The sequence below is a fragment of the Podarcis erhardii genome (genome assembly GCF_964252035.2).
Source record: "Podarcis erhardii genome assembly, contig: HAP1_SCAFFOLD_44, whole genome shotgun sequence".
Classification (NCBI taxonomy): domain Eukaryota; kingdom Metazoa; phylum Chordata; class Lepidosauria; order Squamata; family Lacertidae; genus Podarcis; species Podarcis erhardii.
The window spans coordinates 49,983-65,565 of NW_028292896.1; the positions used below are offsets into that span (position 1 = coordinate 49,983).

The following is a 15,583-nucleotide window of genomic DNA, read 5'->3' on the forward strand; positions in this document are numbered from 1 at the left end:
TAAGATAGGCAAAAAGTGTGAAGCTTTCTCACTCTCCCTTTCTCTCTCTCTGTGTCCGTAAACATATAGACACACTTCATATATATGCAAATATATATAGAGAGAGAGAGATGGTGAACTTACAACCCTGATCGATTTTTTCTCTGTCTGGTTGCTGACAAACAGCGGGATTTATACACATGTTGCGTCGCGCTGAAAGACCAACAGCCAGTATATAGCCTGCACCTACATTAAGTGCACACGAATGCGCACTCAATTAAAGGGTATAATATGTGTGTCAAATATTTGAAGAATTACAATGAGATAAGCCACATGAAAAAGAACACTGGACACGTTCTTGGCTCGTCGCGAAACGAAATTATACGAAAATTTCAAACAAATTCATTTCCAGATGTTTGAGCACTGGCAGTAGAACGACTTACTACTGTGTCCTCAGACACTATAAAATGTTTACCTTTCAGTGTGTGTGGATATTGTTATTCGTTAAATGAACGATAAAGGTATGTCCGTGCTAGATTTTCTTCTATGCATGAACTGCAACAGCGTGTCTGCTACAAAATAAGGTACGTACACGATACAGCAAACATATATATTTCATGTTATGTGTGGAATGAAGCTGCAGAACTTTGCATACGTGTTTGCTCCGAAATAGTTGAGATAAGAGTTTCGAACTTCTGCACTGGCCATGTACAAATCCCAACGTCTTGTATAAAGAGACGTACACATTCGAAAAGTCGAAAAAACATTGCCACACAAATACACAGAAACAAAGTATCCGCCTTTGCTAGATGTACACCTTATCGAGGGTAGACACACACTCCAAATAAACATGTCAGAACTTCATTCACAGCCTCTCTTTATTTCCAGGATACTGCTAAGGTGGAGCCTCTGTTTTTCTCAACCTTAATCGCTCAATTCAGGGTCATGTACACCTTATCGAGGGTAGACACACACTCCAAATAAACATGTCAGAACTTCATTCACAGCCTCTCTTTATTTCCAGGATACTGCTAAGGTGGAGCCTCTGTTTTTCTCAACCTTAATCGCTCAATTCAGGGTCAAAAACACTAAAAATGCAGCATATTCGCAGCTACCGATGTACTTATATGCAACGGCTATATATATGTACACATATACAGATATAGATAGAGAGAAAGAGAAGAGAGACTAAAATAAATCTTTGCTTCCTTCCTCTTTTTTTTTCTAACACAAATATAATGCTGAACGTTTTGAATACAAGTATGTAAGTACATCAGATATATATTTGTCCTACACGCTGCTATAAGGGCTAAAAAGCACTGTGTCTGGGTCCGTTCAATTGCATGTAGGTTGGTAAATTCTTGAAATCGTGCCCCTTCGTCAAAAGGCATGACTGAATGCAAAGAGAAGATGTTTTGTTCACACAAAGTCTGTGAACTTAGGCATCCTTGATATGTCCACAAACATCCAGAATTCTATATATACACCGAACGAGAGATACATAAAGAGAAAGAAAATCGAAGAGACAAGGACACTTGTCTGCTCGAGCACCTAAAATATATAAAATATATGTTTTATACATATATATATATACATACCAAAGGAAAGTTGTGCGTAGAATTCTTGGCTTTGTGATGCTGCTGAGTGACTGGAAAGCGCGCGTTCGCAGGAAGAAATGAACAACCAAAACTCCCCAAGTAGTGGAGGAAAACAGTAGAGATGTTGAGCTCGAAATATCATATACTGCACAGTGTAGATGACTGTAAAACATGCTTGGCGTATTTTTGTTGCATAGCAGTGATTCCACAACAGCCGCGTCTCATCTTTTGCTGCGCACACGAGGAACCCTTTTCCAAGAGAAAAATTTTGCTGCATCTTTCCACGTACACCTAGACACTTCGTTATAGAGAGAAAAATACAAGCTTGAACAAGAAAGGCATTTCACAGCCACCAAAGCACCTACTGGCCATAGCTCTGCCAATGAAAGGCGGAGACTCGCGCGATTGTTTCTCAGTTTCACTGTTTTTCTTCAAATTTGTCAAAGCCATTTGGAGACTTCGCAGCTGTTTCTGAGCCCGTTTCAACAGAGACAGCAGAAGAACTGCCAGCGCCCCCCACAGAAGGCTCAGAAGCAGTGCCGACTACCAAAGGAGTTTCTGTCTGAGTTTTTTTTGGGGCCTCTGTTTGAGCACTTTCAGTTGAAGTTTTGTCTTTGGCGTCGTCGCTTTTTCCTTCGCTAATTCTTCGATGCGGTAGTCAATCACGCCCTTCAACTCAAGCAACGCCTTCTCCATTTCAGGCACCTAGCCAGAGACGAGCAGTTGTGTTGCAACCGTTTGGTGGTGGAATCTGCCTCTCTCAGAAAAAGTGCAATTTTTCGAGTATGAGTCACAATACACTTGTACACGGTTCACACATACACTGTAAAGGATGCTTGTCGCTGCAGTTTTTGAAAACCAATTGCAGACACTGCCTCCCTCTCTTTTATCGACTCTCTACGCATTCAGTCGAGTTCACTCATCGGGGAAGGTTTACTTGTGAAAATAGAGAGAGATCGGTATTTTATCGAATAAGTATCGCACACATACTGGTGGAGATGCAATCGCAGGCACACACAAAAAGTCGTACCCAAACCTGCAAATCGAAACCACACAAAACCGCCTCCACAAATTTTTCTCTCAAATGTAGTCACAAAGACCGTCACACATACATACATACATACATACATACATACATACATACATACATACATACATACATACATATATATATATATATATATATATATATATATATATATATATAGTTTTACTGAGTAGTCAAGTACGGCATTGCGCTCTGTTTATCTCGTCCCAATTAGACCCGTGTGATGCCTAGTAAGCGATATAATAGATTTAAAGGAAAGAAAAACGTCACGACTTGTACGTGTGGTGCGCCTACAAGACAGGGGGCACTTGGCAATTCAATTCATTACTCGTGATACATACATATATATATATAGATATATATATATACAATCGTCTAAAGGCAACGGCGAAGAGCTACGATTGGACGTAAAACCTAAAAAAAAGTATATATATTTAGGTATATTGTAGCATTTGGAGCTGACGTAACATACACGGTGAACTGGTGAAGATTTGCAGCATCTTTTTTGGTTCGTAAAGGCCGATGTTCTCCTTAGAAGAGTCTACTTCACTCTTTCAATGTAAATAAAGTAGTTGCACCAGCAACCTTCAGCGTCATTAAGCAAACATTGTGGCACTCTTGTGTATAGAAGAAGCGGTGCATAATTATGCAAAGTGAAAGTCTGCAACTTTGCCTTTCTTTTTCACCAATATGCTGTCCTCTACTTCGAAAAAATACTTGTATATTCGAAGGAAGAAAACGCTTATTGAAACAACTCGCATAGACTTCTACATAAAGTCGAAGCCTCAATTGAAGGGAATCATACAAAATGAAGAAATATACATCTATTTGCGTATACATACAGATATATATATAAATGTATGTGTCTTAGTTTGCATGCATATGTACGTAGCTGAAGCCATATGAGGTAAAGACGAACCGTGCGAGTGCAGTAAAGGATCTTCCCATGCCTGGATGGCCAGTTGATAGGAAGTAAGCAAAGAGAAAAGCGCCACTGTTTTGCCTGTTCAAACAGACAACGTAAGTGCTCTCCATAACCCATTTCTTCATTTATATACAAATATATATATATATATATATATATGTACGTATGAAAGTGCCACTGCTTTGACCGTTGAAAGAGTTTCAGTTATCGCCTTCTCGTATGAACTGAGGAAGCGTTGACAGGGTCGTCACGTCTATGAATTGACAGTTGTCTTCGTAAATGCCTAATTTGGAAAAAAATTCAAGTTCAAATGAGTTTGTCTTGTTATCAGTATACAGGGAAATATATATCTATATCTCTCTCTCTATATATACATAGTTGTAGATATATTCGATTTGAGACTTGAATAACGAGTCTCATACATATATAGACTCTAGAGAACAGTGATTAGGAAGAAAATAGCGCTCGTATGCCTATCAAACACCCTCTGCTATATTTTGTTAAAACTATTGGGATTACTTGCACTACTAGGCAATATTCTTCTATGTATAATCAAAAGAAGTGAGCAGTATAAAAGCACCACTGCAACAATTCTCGAGACGGCACCAACATGAAAAACCAGTTGCCCATATTCGCACTTCCCTCTATATACATATATATACATATATATATATATATTTTATTTATTTATATTTGTATTACAGAAGGTAGCATGAACAAGTATGTACGTTCAGACGAAGACAGACAGCTTGAGGAAGAAACGCACTATCAGTCACACACACACACGCACACATACACTTCCATCCATTTAAAAAAGTGGTCACTCCATATGACGCGATATATATATATAAGGTATGCGATTCGAGCTTGCTTTTATCGCAACTAAATTACACTACTTTACAGTCACATTTCTGTACATTCCTAATACGCAGATCGGATCTAGTCTGGTAAATCAGCGAGCTACTTAGTGTATGACGTCTTTCCAACTATTCAGAAAAGCCTCAATTTTGACATGCATATGTGCAAGACAAAACTGTACAGAGTGGTGATCGTTTACATATATGTAAGCGTGAAAATATAAAGGCTAGAGTTGAACAAATCCAGTAGAGGTCTAGACTCCGATTCTCAATAGTGACTCATACATATATTCAAGAAGTTACGTCCTTGTACACAATCATATAGAACTGGTGCATGGTAGTGAGTACCACTATGTGAAATGTAAATATTACATGCAAAGTATAAAAATTTACAGGCATATTCTCAGGGCAACGCAAACTAGCAGTACACATTTATACATATATATAGATACAGATGCACATTTATTCTCAAGTAAAAGTAGTCCTGCCCTACAGTATACTGTGTGAAAACCAAGCACCGCATATACATGTAAGTCAAAAAAAACAAATAGCTCTATCAGTAAAGATGTGTACAGATATATATATGAAGTGTAAGACCAGAGCTGTCCGGACGCCTACTATAGAAGATATGTGTACATAGGTTTGAAATAATACAGGGGAAAAAATCTATCAAAAGATATATATATATATATATATATATATATATATATATATAGTCACTATACTCTCGCCCTTCATATAGTACATGTGCTCAAATAGACGTAGCGCAAGCGTTAAATGAGATGAACGCAAATTGAGTATTTTTGCCGATTTCGACGAATCCAAAAAGTGAACAGACGTAAGTAAAGAGACTACGGTAAATCATGTATTCAATCATAAATTATCCGTGGTCGTTGATTTTACCAGGTGATATTTGACAAAAATGACTGACCTGTACCAGTGGGCATTTCCAATACTGCGTGGCCCTTTGCGTCAAGGGTTTGCTTGAGCGCTTTGATATATGCATATTGTTCGGGATATATAAAATCATAAGGAAAATATACTGTAACTTCATCTATTGGAAAAACTACCATTTTCGCAATTGATAATACTTCTACAAGTCGCGCTGTATGACAGAATCTCCAGCTGAACAATCAAATCTATACGTCCTGCAGGCGGGTATCCCTGTCTGTCTGCTGAGTATTGCAACATTAAATAAATAAAAAAATAAAATATATATATCTTATAATAAATGTATGGAAATTATTCTTATAGGTAAAGGGGCGTCTAAAAGTCTTACAATGTGACGGTAGATTCACATGAATCACCTGTGTGCTCGCTTCTACATTAATTCTTTAATTCTACAAATATAAAACTTATCCAGATGGTACACATGTATTTATAAATAGGTATAGTTACAACAAACTCCTGTGTGCTGCCCGAGGGTGGTTGTGTTCAAGAGAAATACGAAGAGTCGATACAAACATAGCATATGTAAATATACATATAAATAGACAAATAGAATTTATCTGCATTATAGCTCCACAATCAGCCTTTGAGAATTTGGCGCCACCACAACACTCTCACTGCATGAACTAGAGGGCTCAGTGTAATGGAACATTAAATGGAACCTCAAGTATTTTCCACCCTACACGACCAATAGTAAATGCAGCATATAAAGCAATCGATCTCCTGTCGCTTGCACACCATGGACAAGAACAGGAGGTAAGCATTCCTTTAGAACCCGTTCAAGCTCGATATGTGCATATATATATTTTCACGTAAAAGTACTTATATAGTACTCAATACCTGTGTAGTTAATATATTCATTTAGCTAAGGAAGGAACTGGCAGCTCGAGATACATAGTTTCAGTGACAGCTATGAGTCAATCAAAAGTTCGCACACTGTTACACTGTTCCACTGTTAGTCCAAATGAAGGACTTTTGTTTTTTACGCGGCTGGAACGAGCGAAACGTAAAACTTTGCAGATGCCGAGTGTTGGACCTCTTGAGTCAACAAAAAATATGAACCCATCTTAATGAATTGAACTTTTAAACAGATTTCCCCTAAACACAAAAACAGACAATCGAAACTCGGAAGTTTCAGGGCATGCAAATAATCTAAGGAGCCGGTTCCCATATTCATAACAGCGAAGCACACCAGCTGCTGTGTGAATGCAGAAAAAATCCAATGGAAATTCACATTCTACACAATGGAGAATCGAAAAAGAAAAAACTGCCGAAATTTCATTCAAGAGAGAAATATACATGAAATCTTTTTTGATTGAAACAGGATACGAAAATTGAAGATCGACCGCTTCGCTTTAAAAGGATATCACGAAAAAGCGAGTTCCGCAGCGCCGAAGTAGCCAGAAGTAATAATAGATTGTCACTAATAGGAAGGCAGAAATGGTTACTAGTTATTCAAAAGTGAACGATTGTGCGAGACACTAAACAGTATTAACATACGCAGATCTGGGGCTCAACAGTAGCTAGCAACGAAACAGATCACCTACTCCGCAGCAGGACAGGGTCTTATGCGAGATAAAAAACAAAGTAGAATATACTAAGTTGAAGCTCGTTCACACAAAAGAAAAACGTCATCAGAAGCAGGTCAACTTAGAACATCAGTAAACATTCTAGGAAACAAACTGCCACCCATATTAGCACAAAACGACATAAATCGAGTGTACTTTAGCTAATAAAAGTCTGATATCAGGCAGCTAGGTTGAGCTCTCCCAAGAGCAGTAAAGAATCGATCTGTCTGTCGCATGCAACGGGAAAGAGTCCTTGTTGTGACATTAGAAAAACGAAAAATAAAAAGTGAAGTTTGAGGAAAATGCAACTCATTGGAGAAATCACCGGCGCTGAGCTTCACTCAGGTTGTGAAAGAAATACGTACACCACTGGCACAATGACACCGATTGAGATGAGTTAATGCAGTGATCTACGCTTTTGCGTGCGACAACTATAATCCATATAGAGACATATGACGAAGAGATATACGTGTCATTACTTTAATCGAGGGAATATTACGTTTGGTGGGTAATATCTGTTCACCAAAGTACACTTATATAGTATGTGTCTTACGTTCTAGAAGAACATGAAGACAAAAATGCGTGGAAAACTGCGTGCGTCTACGGTTCTTCGTGGAAAACAAAGAACTTCACTATAAAAAACTAGATTGGGAGGGACATACGCGATAAAGAGCATAGGTTATTTACTACGAAGTACACACACAAACGCAAATCCGGTGCACAAGCCACACAGAGCAAGGCGTGTACAAAGTAGTCACAGGCATTGCTCCTGTATTAGAGCTGACTGTACGCTGCAACAGATGAGAATTTTGTTGTTATTGAATAAGAGCTAGTGTGTATTCCGCTAGTCTTTGAATGAGACCTAGTGGATATATATATAAATATATGTTTGTCATTCAGATTTTATATTCGTCCTTCAGATTTTCGTATTTAAGACTCTATAAATGTATCGAGGAGAGCGATACAGATCTATTTAGGGCGCCTTCACTTGCTGACTGCTGTAGCAGGCCAAGCTAAAATGGGGACGAGTACATATACATACACACATGTAAACACATGTAAATATATATATATATATATATATATAAATGTTTTTACATGCTTACTAAAGGTGATAGCCTACGAGATGGTAGCAAAAAATACAGTGCCACAGAAAGTAGGCGACTATTCGGTACGGTACTGTCAACAGTGAACAAACCAGCTGAAGTCTTTTTCGTTACGGAACTGCTGCTATTATAGCCATCCCCATCTGCGCATACCAACACGCTTTCAGCTGGTGCAGCACTCTACTACTATTGCGGTTCGAAGTTGCTGCAATGTCAGAACGGGTCTGGGCATGACGATTGCTTGAGATTCAATGCGCTGCAGCTGATGTAGCATCACATGCTGTGGGTCCTTCTGCTAAGTATAATCTCTACGGTCGATGTTATCTCCAGTAGTAGTAGCTCAAATAAGCAAACCCGTGTATACAGCGGAGGTGGTACTGCTGATTCGCTGCTGCGGGTGCTGTGCTGCCAATCGCTGCTACTACGACGTATACAGAAGTGGGGAAGCGATCACGTTGTCCTGATAAATGATTTCGAGCATGCTAAAACAGCAACTACTGTGATCGTCATCGCAGCAACACCGACCGCAACGGCCAACGGAAGAGAGCAGCACGTGTTCACATCGAGTGTGGATGCTGGGCTGCTAGAAGGTAGTTCGGAGCGTCCAGAACAGCGATTTGCTGCAGCGCTTTCTAGGTACTACTCGGTTGAGAAAGCATGTAAAGAAGAGAGACTTTTTTTCTAAAGGAGGCGGTCGTGTTTGATAGCCCGGACTCATTAGCGAGACGGCGTTTTAGACCGTCTTTAGTGGAGGCTTTCCTGTTGTTTTCTCTGCCTCGCGAAAATGAATATCACCGGGGAATATTTGGACTTTAAGGGCGTGCTGGAGGGGCACACCGACTGCGTGACCGCCATTTCAACTGCCGCTGAAAAGTTTGACACAATTGTCTCTGCTTCAAGGGGTAAGAACTACTTTTTTACCTCTTTGTTCACTTTCACGGAGACACTGGCAGGATCGTCAGGTCTGCGGAATCTGTTGTTCAGCAAAGTCAGAGTCTTTGCGTGGTGTGGGCAAGTGTAAAGGAGTACAGTAAATTTCAATACGAGTTAGAGGAATCTATTCCCGTTCTGGGATTGCAAATTAAAAGCGTCTTTCCGCTTTCTTCATCTCGTACATTATCGGTGGTGGAATAATCAGTGCGTTGCTTGATGAAGTCAGTGCCGTGTGTCCGTGCCATTTCACTTCGAATATATTGTTGCTCCGTATATTTCCAAGCCAGCAAGAATATATGGATACATCCTTCTACATCTCTTTTTGTATATATATTTGTACGTCGATACAACGGCTCGATACTAGTATATGTTTCCGCATGTAGACAGGTATACCCAGCGATTAAATAAATATATATATATATATATATATACATATATATACAATTCTTTGTAATATGTACTGTTGCATGCAATGTTTTTGTATCTTTTTTCCCTTTTTTTTTTATTTTCACCTGACATTTGAAGTGTATATATTAGGTTCTCTTTTGATGGCGCATTAGTTTCCAGTTTGAAAAACGTAGATGGGATATCGCTGAAGATTTGTTATTTAGTCGTGATTTCTGCACAAAGACTGTGAGAATCGGAAGATTTTTTCTTAGCGTATATATATAGTGTGTTTGCGCACACACACACGAGCGGAAGTAGAGACTTCCTCCATGAAGTGCACGCTGCTCCTCCTCTTGTGTGACTTTAATTTGCTTTTTCGGACATTGAAGTTCCATTATTGTGGTAATTTATCGAATCTTCTGCGGTTTGTAAGGGTATCTGAAGTGCAACTGTTTGAACAGTTGCTGCGTGAGAATTGCACGCAGGCCGTTTTGTATATATATATATATATATATATATATATATATATTGATACGTAGTAAGTATCGTCTGCGCCACTGATAGCAGAAAATTACAGGCACATATTTATATATGTGAGTATAGATGCAGATATGGATGTAGGTGTCGGTTTCTATACATCTTTTATTTCCATCTCTTTGTAGATATAGTGGTCATGCATGAATTTGCAGCTTTACTGAGTAAACATGAAACGCAGTAGGAGTGGTTTTTAGCTTGCTCCACCCTTTTTTTATGACAATTTATATATGTATCAAAGTTCTTGCTAGACACTGCTGACATGCGGTTTGAGGTTTCGAGCATATCCACTCGTTCTTGGGAAGTTAAGCGATTATGAACAAAGTGGCTACAACGAAACCGAAATAGTTCTGTCATCACTGCCGCCCGTCTCTTTTTTTTGCGTAGAAGTGGCGGTTCATGTGGTAGGCAAACAGCGCGAAATTATAAGTTCAACATTGTGATAATATGTATAAGTAAATATATATATATATATATATATCAATGTTTGTGGGTGTGTTGTGCGTTCTTACAGTATGCTTTTAGTTCAAAGAAGAGGTGTTTCTAGTTTGTCCGGTGTGATGCGTCGAGGCATTCAAATGTAGTGCATGTTCGCAACTTAGTTTGAGATAATTTCAAGCCTAGGTCTATTTTGAAACTATTTTGAACGTGGTTTTTCACGTCTTTTCTACCGTACTTCACTCCTTGACTACATAACGTAATGGGAATATATATTATATATGTATATGTCTATCATTGTCTTGAACGCGTGTTTCTCAAAGGGGCGCATTGTGATGAACCAAAATTCTCAGCTCACTCGCAGGCTTCTAGCCATTGACGAGATATGCTCCTACAGGGGCTTGGCAATTTTCTGAAGCAACAATTCGCGCATTTCTTCAGAGTCTACTGTTATGTAATGCTATTTCACATTGTAGAGATAGTGCTCTTCACATTATATATATATGTATATATATATTAGGTGCGTACTGATATTAGTGAAGGGCTTACCTAAATAAATATAGTGCTCTCTACATATATATATATATATATAGACAAGTGCGTACTGAAATTGATGAAAGACTAACCATCTCCTGAGAGCTTTATTCTCTTTTTTTGCCCTTTTCAGCATTGACTCTATAGGCGTAAATTGTAGCCGCGATGTTCATGTGCGAAGAGCGTAAATACGAGTGTTTGATTTTTTAGTGGTCGGCGACGAGATCTTGAATAAGTCAAACTGCATGTGTGATATCAATCGTGTTTATATCCTTCAAGCAATCTCGTGTAAAGTAGATTTGCTCTGAAAAAATATATATATATATATGTATTTGAGTTGTAGGTTTGTGGTGTTATGAGAGACCAGTGAGATTGGTGCTGAGAATTGTAGTAGTTTCGTGTATTATCGCGCATCTAGGTTTTAGTGCAGCAGTCAGCTACAACAGAGCAAGAACTACTTCTAAGCTTTTTTTCTCAACACCGGTTTTCCCTGGACTCCGTGTTTCTCTTCCTTCTCTTCTTGTGTGTTTATTCACTCACGATTTTCAACTTCATTGGTTTTGGCACATCCATCCCCGTTCATTTTGCTGAAGCTTCTTCTTTTGTCCTCCAGCACACCTTTTTCCCAAACTCTTTTGGTTCTTTACTGGTCTCCACTTATATACTTCCTTTTTCACACGTCTAAGTACTCCTGCTCTCTTCGTGAACATTCAAATAAGGAAAACGTTGTCTTTTTGCGGTTTCGTGCTATTCGATTCTGTATGTACACAGCTGGCAATAGATATCTTTGTTCTGTACAACCTTCTGATCCGTTTTTGTTTCAGGAGTGAGTCATACATCCAGTAGTGTGCCGCTCTGCACACGCCTCACCAGATAGATTTTTGCGTTTGAAGGAGTTTTCCATTCTTTGTTCATTCTACAAAGTGATCGTTTCGTTATCTTCCGCTCTTTGTCGTAGCGTCGTCACCACTACTCCCACCTTGCGAACCCCTTCTCAACTGCCCTAGGAAAAGAGTATCAAAGTATTTGACACTTAACATACATGTGTTAGCGGCCTCTCCACACACTAAACTGTGCAGTTCTTTTTCTACTACACAGAACATCTACATACATTGAAACACAATCCAGTAGCACACCAACTACACATACTCGACATGATTGTTGCCTCTACTTGTCCATCTCCAGTGCCTGTCTTCTCTCACCTCCCAATCGCAGTCTTCTCTCCTCCCCCTACATATATAATATATATATATATATAACATATACAACGTATACATATATATAACATATACAACATATACATATATATAACATATACAACATATATATATATATTGTAGGTATGATTTTTTTTGTGTGCAAGTGTGGCGTGAAGGAGCAGGCTCTCTCTCTCTCTTTCTCTCTCGTGTATGTACCCCTTGTTGAGCCTTTTTTTGTTTTTTTTGTTGCAGACAAGAAAGTGATTGTGTGGCACTTGAGCGACTGCTCAGACGACTCGCTGAGCGTGGGCTACGCGCGGCGAGCGTTGACTGGCCACTCGCAGTGCGTGCAAGACGTGGTGATAAACAGCGACGCGCAATTTGCTCTTTCAGGATCTTGGGATAAAACTCTGCGACTGTGGGATTTGAATGTGGGGGCCACTGTAAGGGCTTTCAAAGGCCACACTAGTGACGTGAACTCAGTGGCTTTCAGTCCAGACAATCGCCAAATCGTCTCGGGCTCGCGCGACAAAACCATCAAGTTGTGGAACACGCTCGCCGAGTGTAAGTACACCATCTGCGACAACCAACACACTGACTGGGTCTCTTGTGTGCGCTTTTCGCCGAGTGCCACCAAGCCCCTCATCGTCTCTTGTGGTTGGGACCGAGTCGTCAAAGTAAGTTTCTCAAACAAAAAATCCCGCTTTCACCAACTCCAAACTCCCGCACTTCTCTCTCTTACACGCGCTCCTTTCACACTCGATACACTCTCACTCAGCATCGAAGCCCCAAAACGCTCGAGCTAGCTCTCACCTGCAGCAGAGGCACTTCTGGACACTTCACTTCGGTGGGAGTCAACAACGCGGTGCACTGAAACAAGAAGAGGTGCAAAAAGCACTAACACTAACGAGTAAATTGAACCAATCAAAATAGTAGTAGGCGTAGAAGTAGTAGTTGTAGTAGTTGTAGTAGTAGTGGTAGAAATCGTAGTAGTAGTTGTAGTAGTAGTAGTAGTAGAAATCGTAGTAGTAGTAGTAGTAGATTTCGTAGTAGTAGTAGTAGAAGTAGAAATCGTAGTAGTAGTAGTAGTAGTAGTAGAAATCGTAGTAGAGTAGTTGGGGTTGAGTAGATTGGCTGTAGGAGTAGTAGTAGTAGTGTTGTAGCAATAATAGGAGTAGTAAGAAGAGCAGCAGTAGAAGTACTAGTAGTAGGAGTGTTGAAGCAGTAGTGGCAGTGTATTTGAAGTAGTATTATTCGTAGTAGTTGGAGTTGAATTAGTTGGAGCAGTAGTAAGAATAGGCGTAGCAACAACAAAGAGTCGGAGCAGTAATACTAGCAGTAGTTGTTGTAGGATCAAGACTAGGAGGAGCAGTAGCATAGGCGTAGCAATAGTAGTAGTAGTAGTTAGAGAGAAGTTGGAATAGTTTGGAGGGAAGAAAAGAGTTTCGTAGGTTGCATGATGAGAGATGAGAGGGCAGAGCTCGTATGTGTGTGTAGAAGAGGCATGGGTTTTTGACGCGCACGATTGACAAACCAAGGTGCCGCCATAATAAGGCTCAATTTGAACGCCGTTGCTGCAGCAGCAGTTTCATTGTGGTGGCTGTGACCCGATTGCGAAAAGGATGAAGCGTAGTAGAAATTCTGCAGTTCGTTCGCATGTAATTTTTTGTGAAACAGGTCTGGAATTTGACCACTTGCAAAATCAGGAGAAACCTGCTAGGCCATACTTCTGTTCTTTATACTGTGACAATCTCTCCTGATGGCTCTTTGTGCGCTTCTGGAGGCAAAGACGGCGTCGCCATGTTATGGGATGTCAATGAAGGCAAACATTTGTATTCACTTGATTCGAACTCCACCATCAATGCTCTGTGTTTCTCGCCCTGCAACTACTGGCTTTGTGCCGCCACCGACAAATCCGTCAAGGTTCGTCTTCAAACCCACATATATATATATTGAAGTTTTCTATATCCCTCTTGAATAAATTCTTGTGAAATTCTGCCCAAATCACCTACACATATATATATATATATATGTATGTGTACATTTTCAAATTTTAAATGTGCTAAGTGTTGCAGTTTTTCGAGGTGCATAGCGAAAAAAACTCGGAGATTGGAAATTCAGTGAAATGTGTCTCACAAGATGTTTACGCCGTTGTGTCTGATGGTGTAGACATGCCTCTTCGTCGTAGTGTCTAGATTTGTAGTCGAGGTTGAGTTCCTTGACTTGCATGGCTAGAAGCGGAGCTACTTGCGTGTAAAACATGTACGTGTATATTTATGTTTATTTACTTATGTGAGCACAAAATATGTCGTTGATTTGCAGTATAACGTTTATAATGTATGGTACTGCATTCGTGAAAGTGAAAGAAGAGTTGAGACAACGATGAAGACCATTCCTCGTCTTGAGATTCAGCAGCCTCTCCAGTCAATGACTGGAAAGTGCCGGCGTGAAAAACTCTATATATGACTGAGTCTGCCAAAACTTTGGGCTTCTCTCTATAGGAGTGTAGTGCCACGATGCATGCTTTTGCAATCGCAAATGGTTAGTGTGCTTTCAGTCGAGTAGTTTGAGATCTGGCTGTGCACTACGCGTAGACGATTTTTGGTTCAAAAGAGTAGCTCGACTCGCTTTCTGTAAATTTTATTTGACTTTCTGCGGATACTACGAGCAATGTACCAGCTACGCAATTGTACAAAGCGCATGATTATTTGTGCAAGGCTGTATATAGTTTTGCGTACATCTCCTAGGTGGCGAGCGACAGAACCTGTCTTTCGTCTTTTTCGAGGAAGCCAAGATCATTTACTCTACATTTGATGTGCTGCATTCTGAATTCTGTCTCTGCAAGCTGTAGCCTTACTACATCTACGTAGTTGATATAAATAAACTCATATATGTTGTTGTGTATGCGCACACTTCCTTCCGTTCTCAAGCGCTTGCAAATGGATGACGCCGAATATAATATATATATATATATATATATATATATATATATATAATTTTTATTTGTAGGAGATTGCATCGTGTATTTGTGTGTGTTTTTTCCTTTCAGATCTGGGACTTGGAGAACAAAAACGTTCTTTCTGAAATTATGCCCGAAAAGATGACTCGCAGCGGAGCGCCGTGGTGCACGTCTCTGAATTGGTCTCATGACGGTCGAACTCTCTTTGTGGGGACTTTTAGTGGCGCGATCAATGTCTATGAAGTTTCGCCCGAACAAGTTACTGCTTAAAATCTTCGGACTACTGATGCATGTAATGTATTTGAGTCTGTGCATCAGAGAAAGTGGATGGAAGAGTCGGCAATTTGTCGTTGAAACGTTCCGTAAAAGCCAGCATACCGCTGCTGCTGCCGTGTTGAAACAGTAGTGTTTGACTCTAGCACGACTGACTGTGCAACGAAGCTGTATTGGAAGAGAGACTAGTGGTCTCTGCATTTTATGTGTACATAACTATCGCGGAGCTAAATACAGTGAACGGGGTAGAAAGTTTTGACTGAGTTAATTTCACTGCCTTTCGAGCTCTTGTTTGAA

The 15,583-nt window shown here is 39.8% G+C and overlaps 1 protein-coding gene across 1 annotated transcript; it reads left to right on the forward strand.

Moving 5' to 3' along the window:
• Nucleotides 1-8,813: 8,813 nt before the first annotated feature.
• On the forward strand, nucleotides 8,814-15,283 carry LOC309334353 (small ribosomal subunit protein RACK1-like; the record flags this gene model as incomplete). The annotated part of the gene is made up of 7 exons (XM_081882336.1): nucleotides 8,814-8,931; nucleotides 10,012-10,063; nucleotides 10,989-11,039; nucleotides 11,469-11,614; nucleotides 12,307-12,731; nucleotides 13,732-13,977; nucleotides 15,104-15,283. 7 exons carry the CDS (start codon nucleotides 8,814-8,816, stop codon nucleotides 15,281-15,283), a joined length of 1,218 nt encoding a protein of 405 aa, XP_081738462.1.
• Nucleotides 15,284-15,583: the final 300 nt, after the last annotated feature.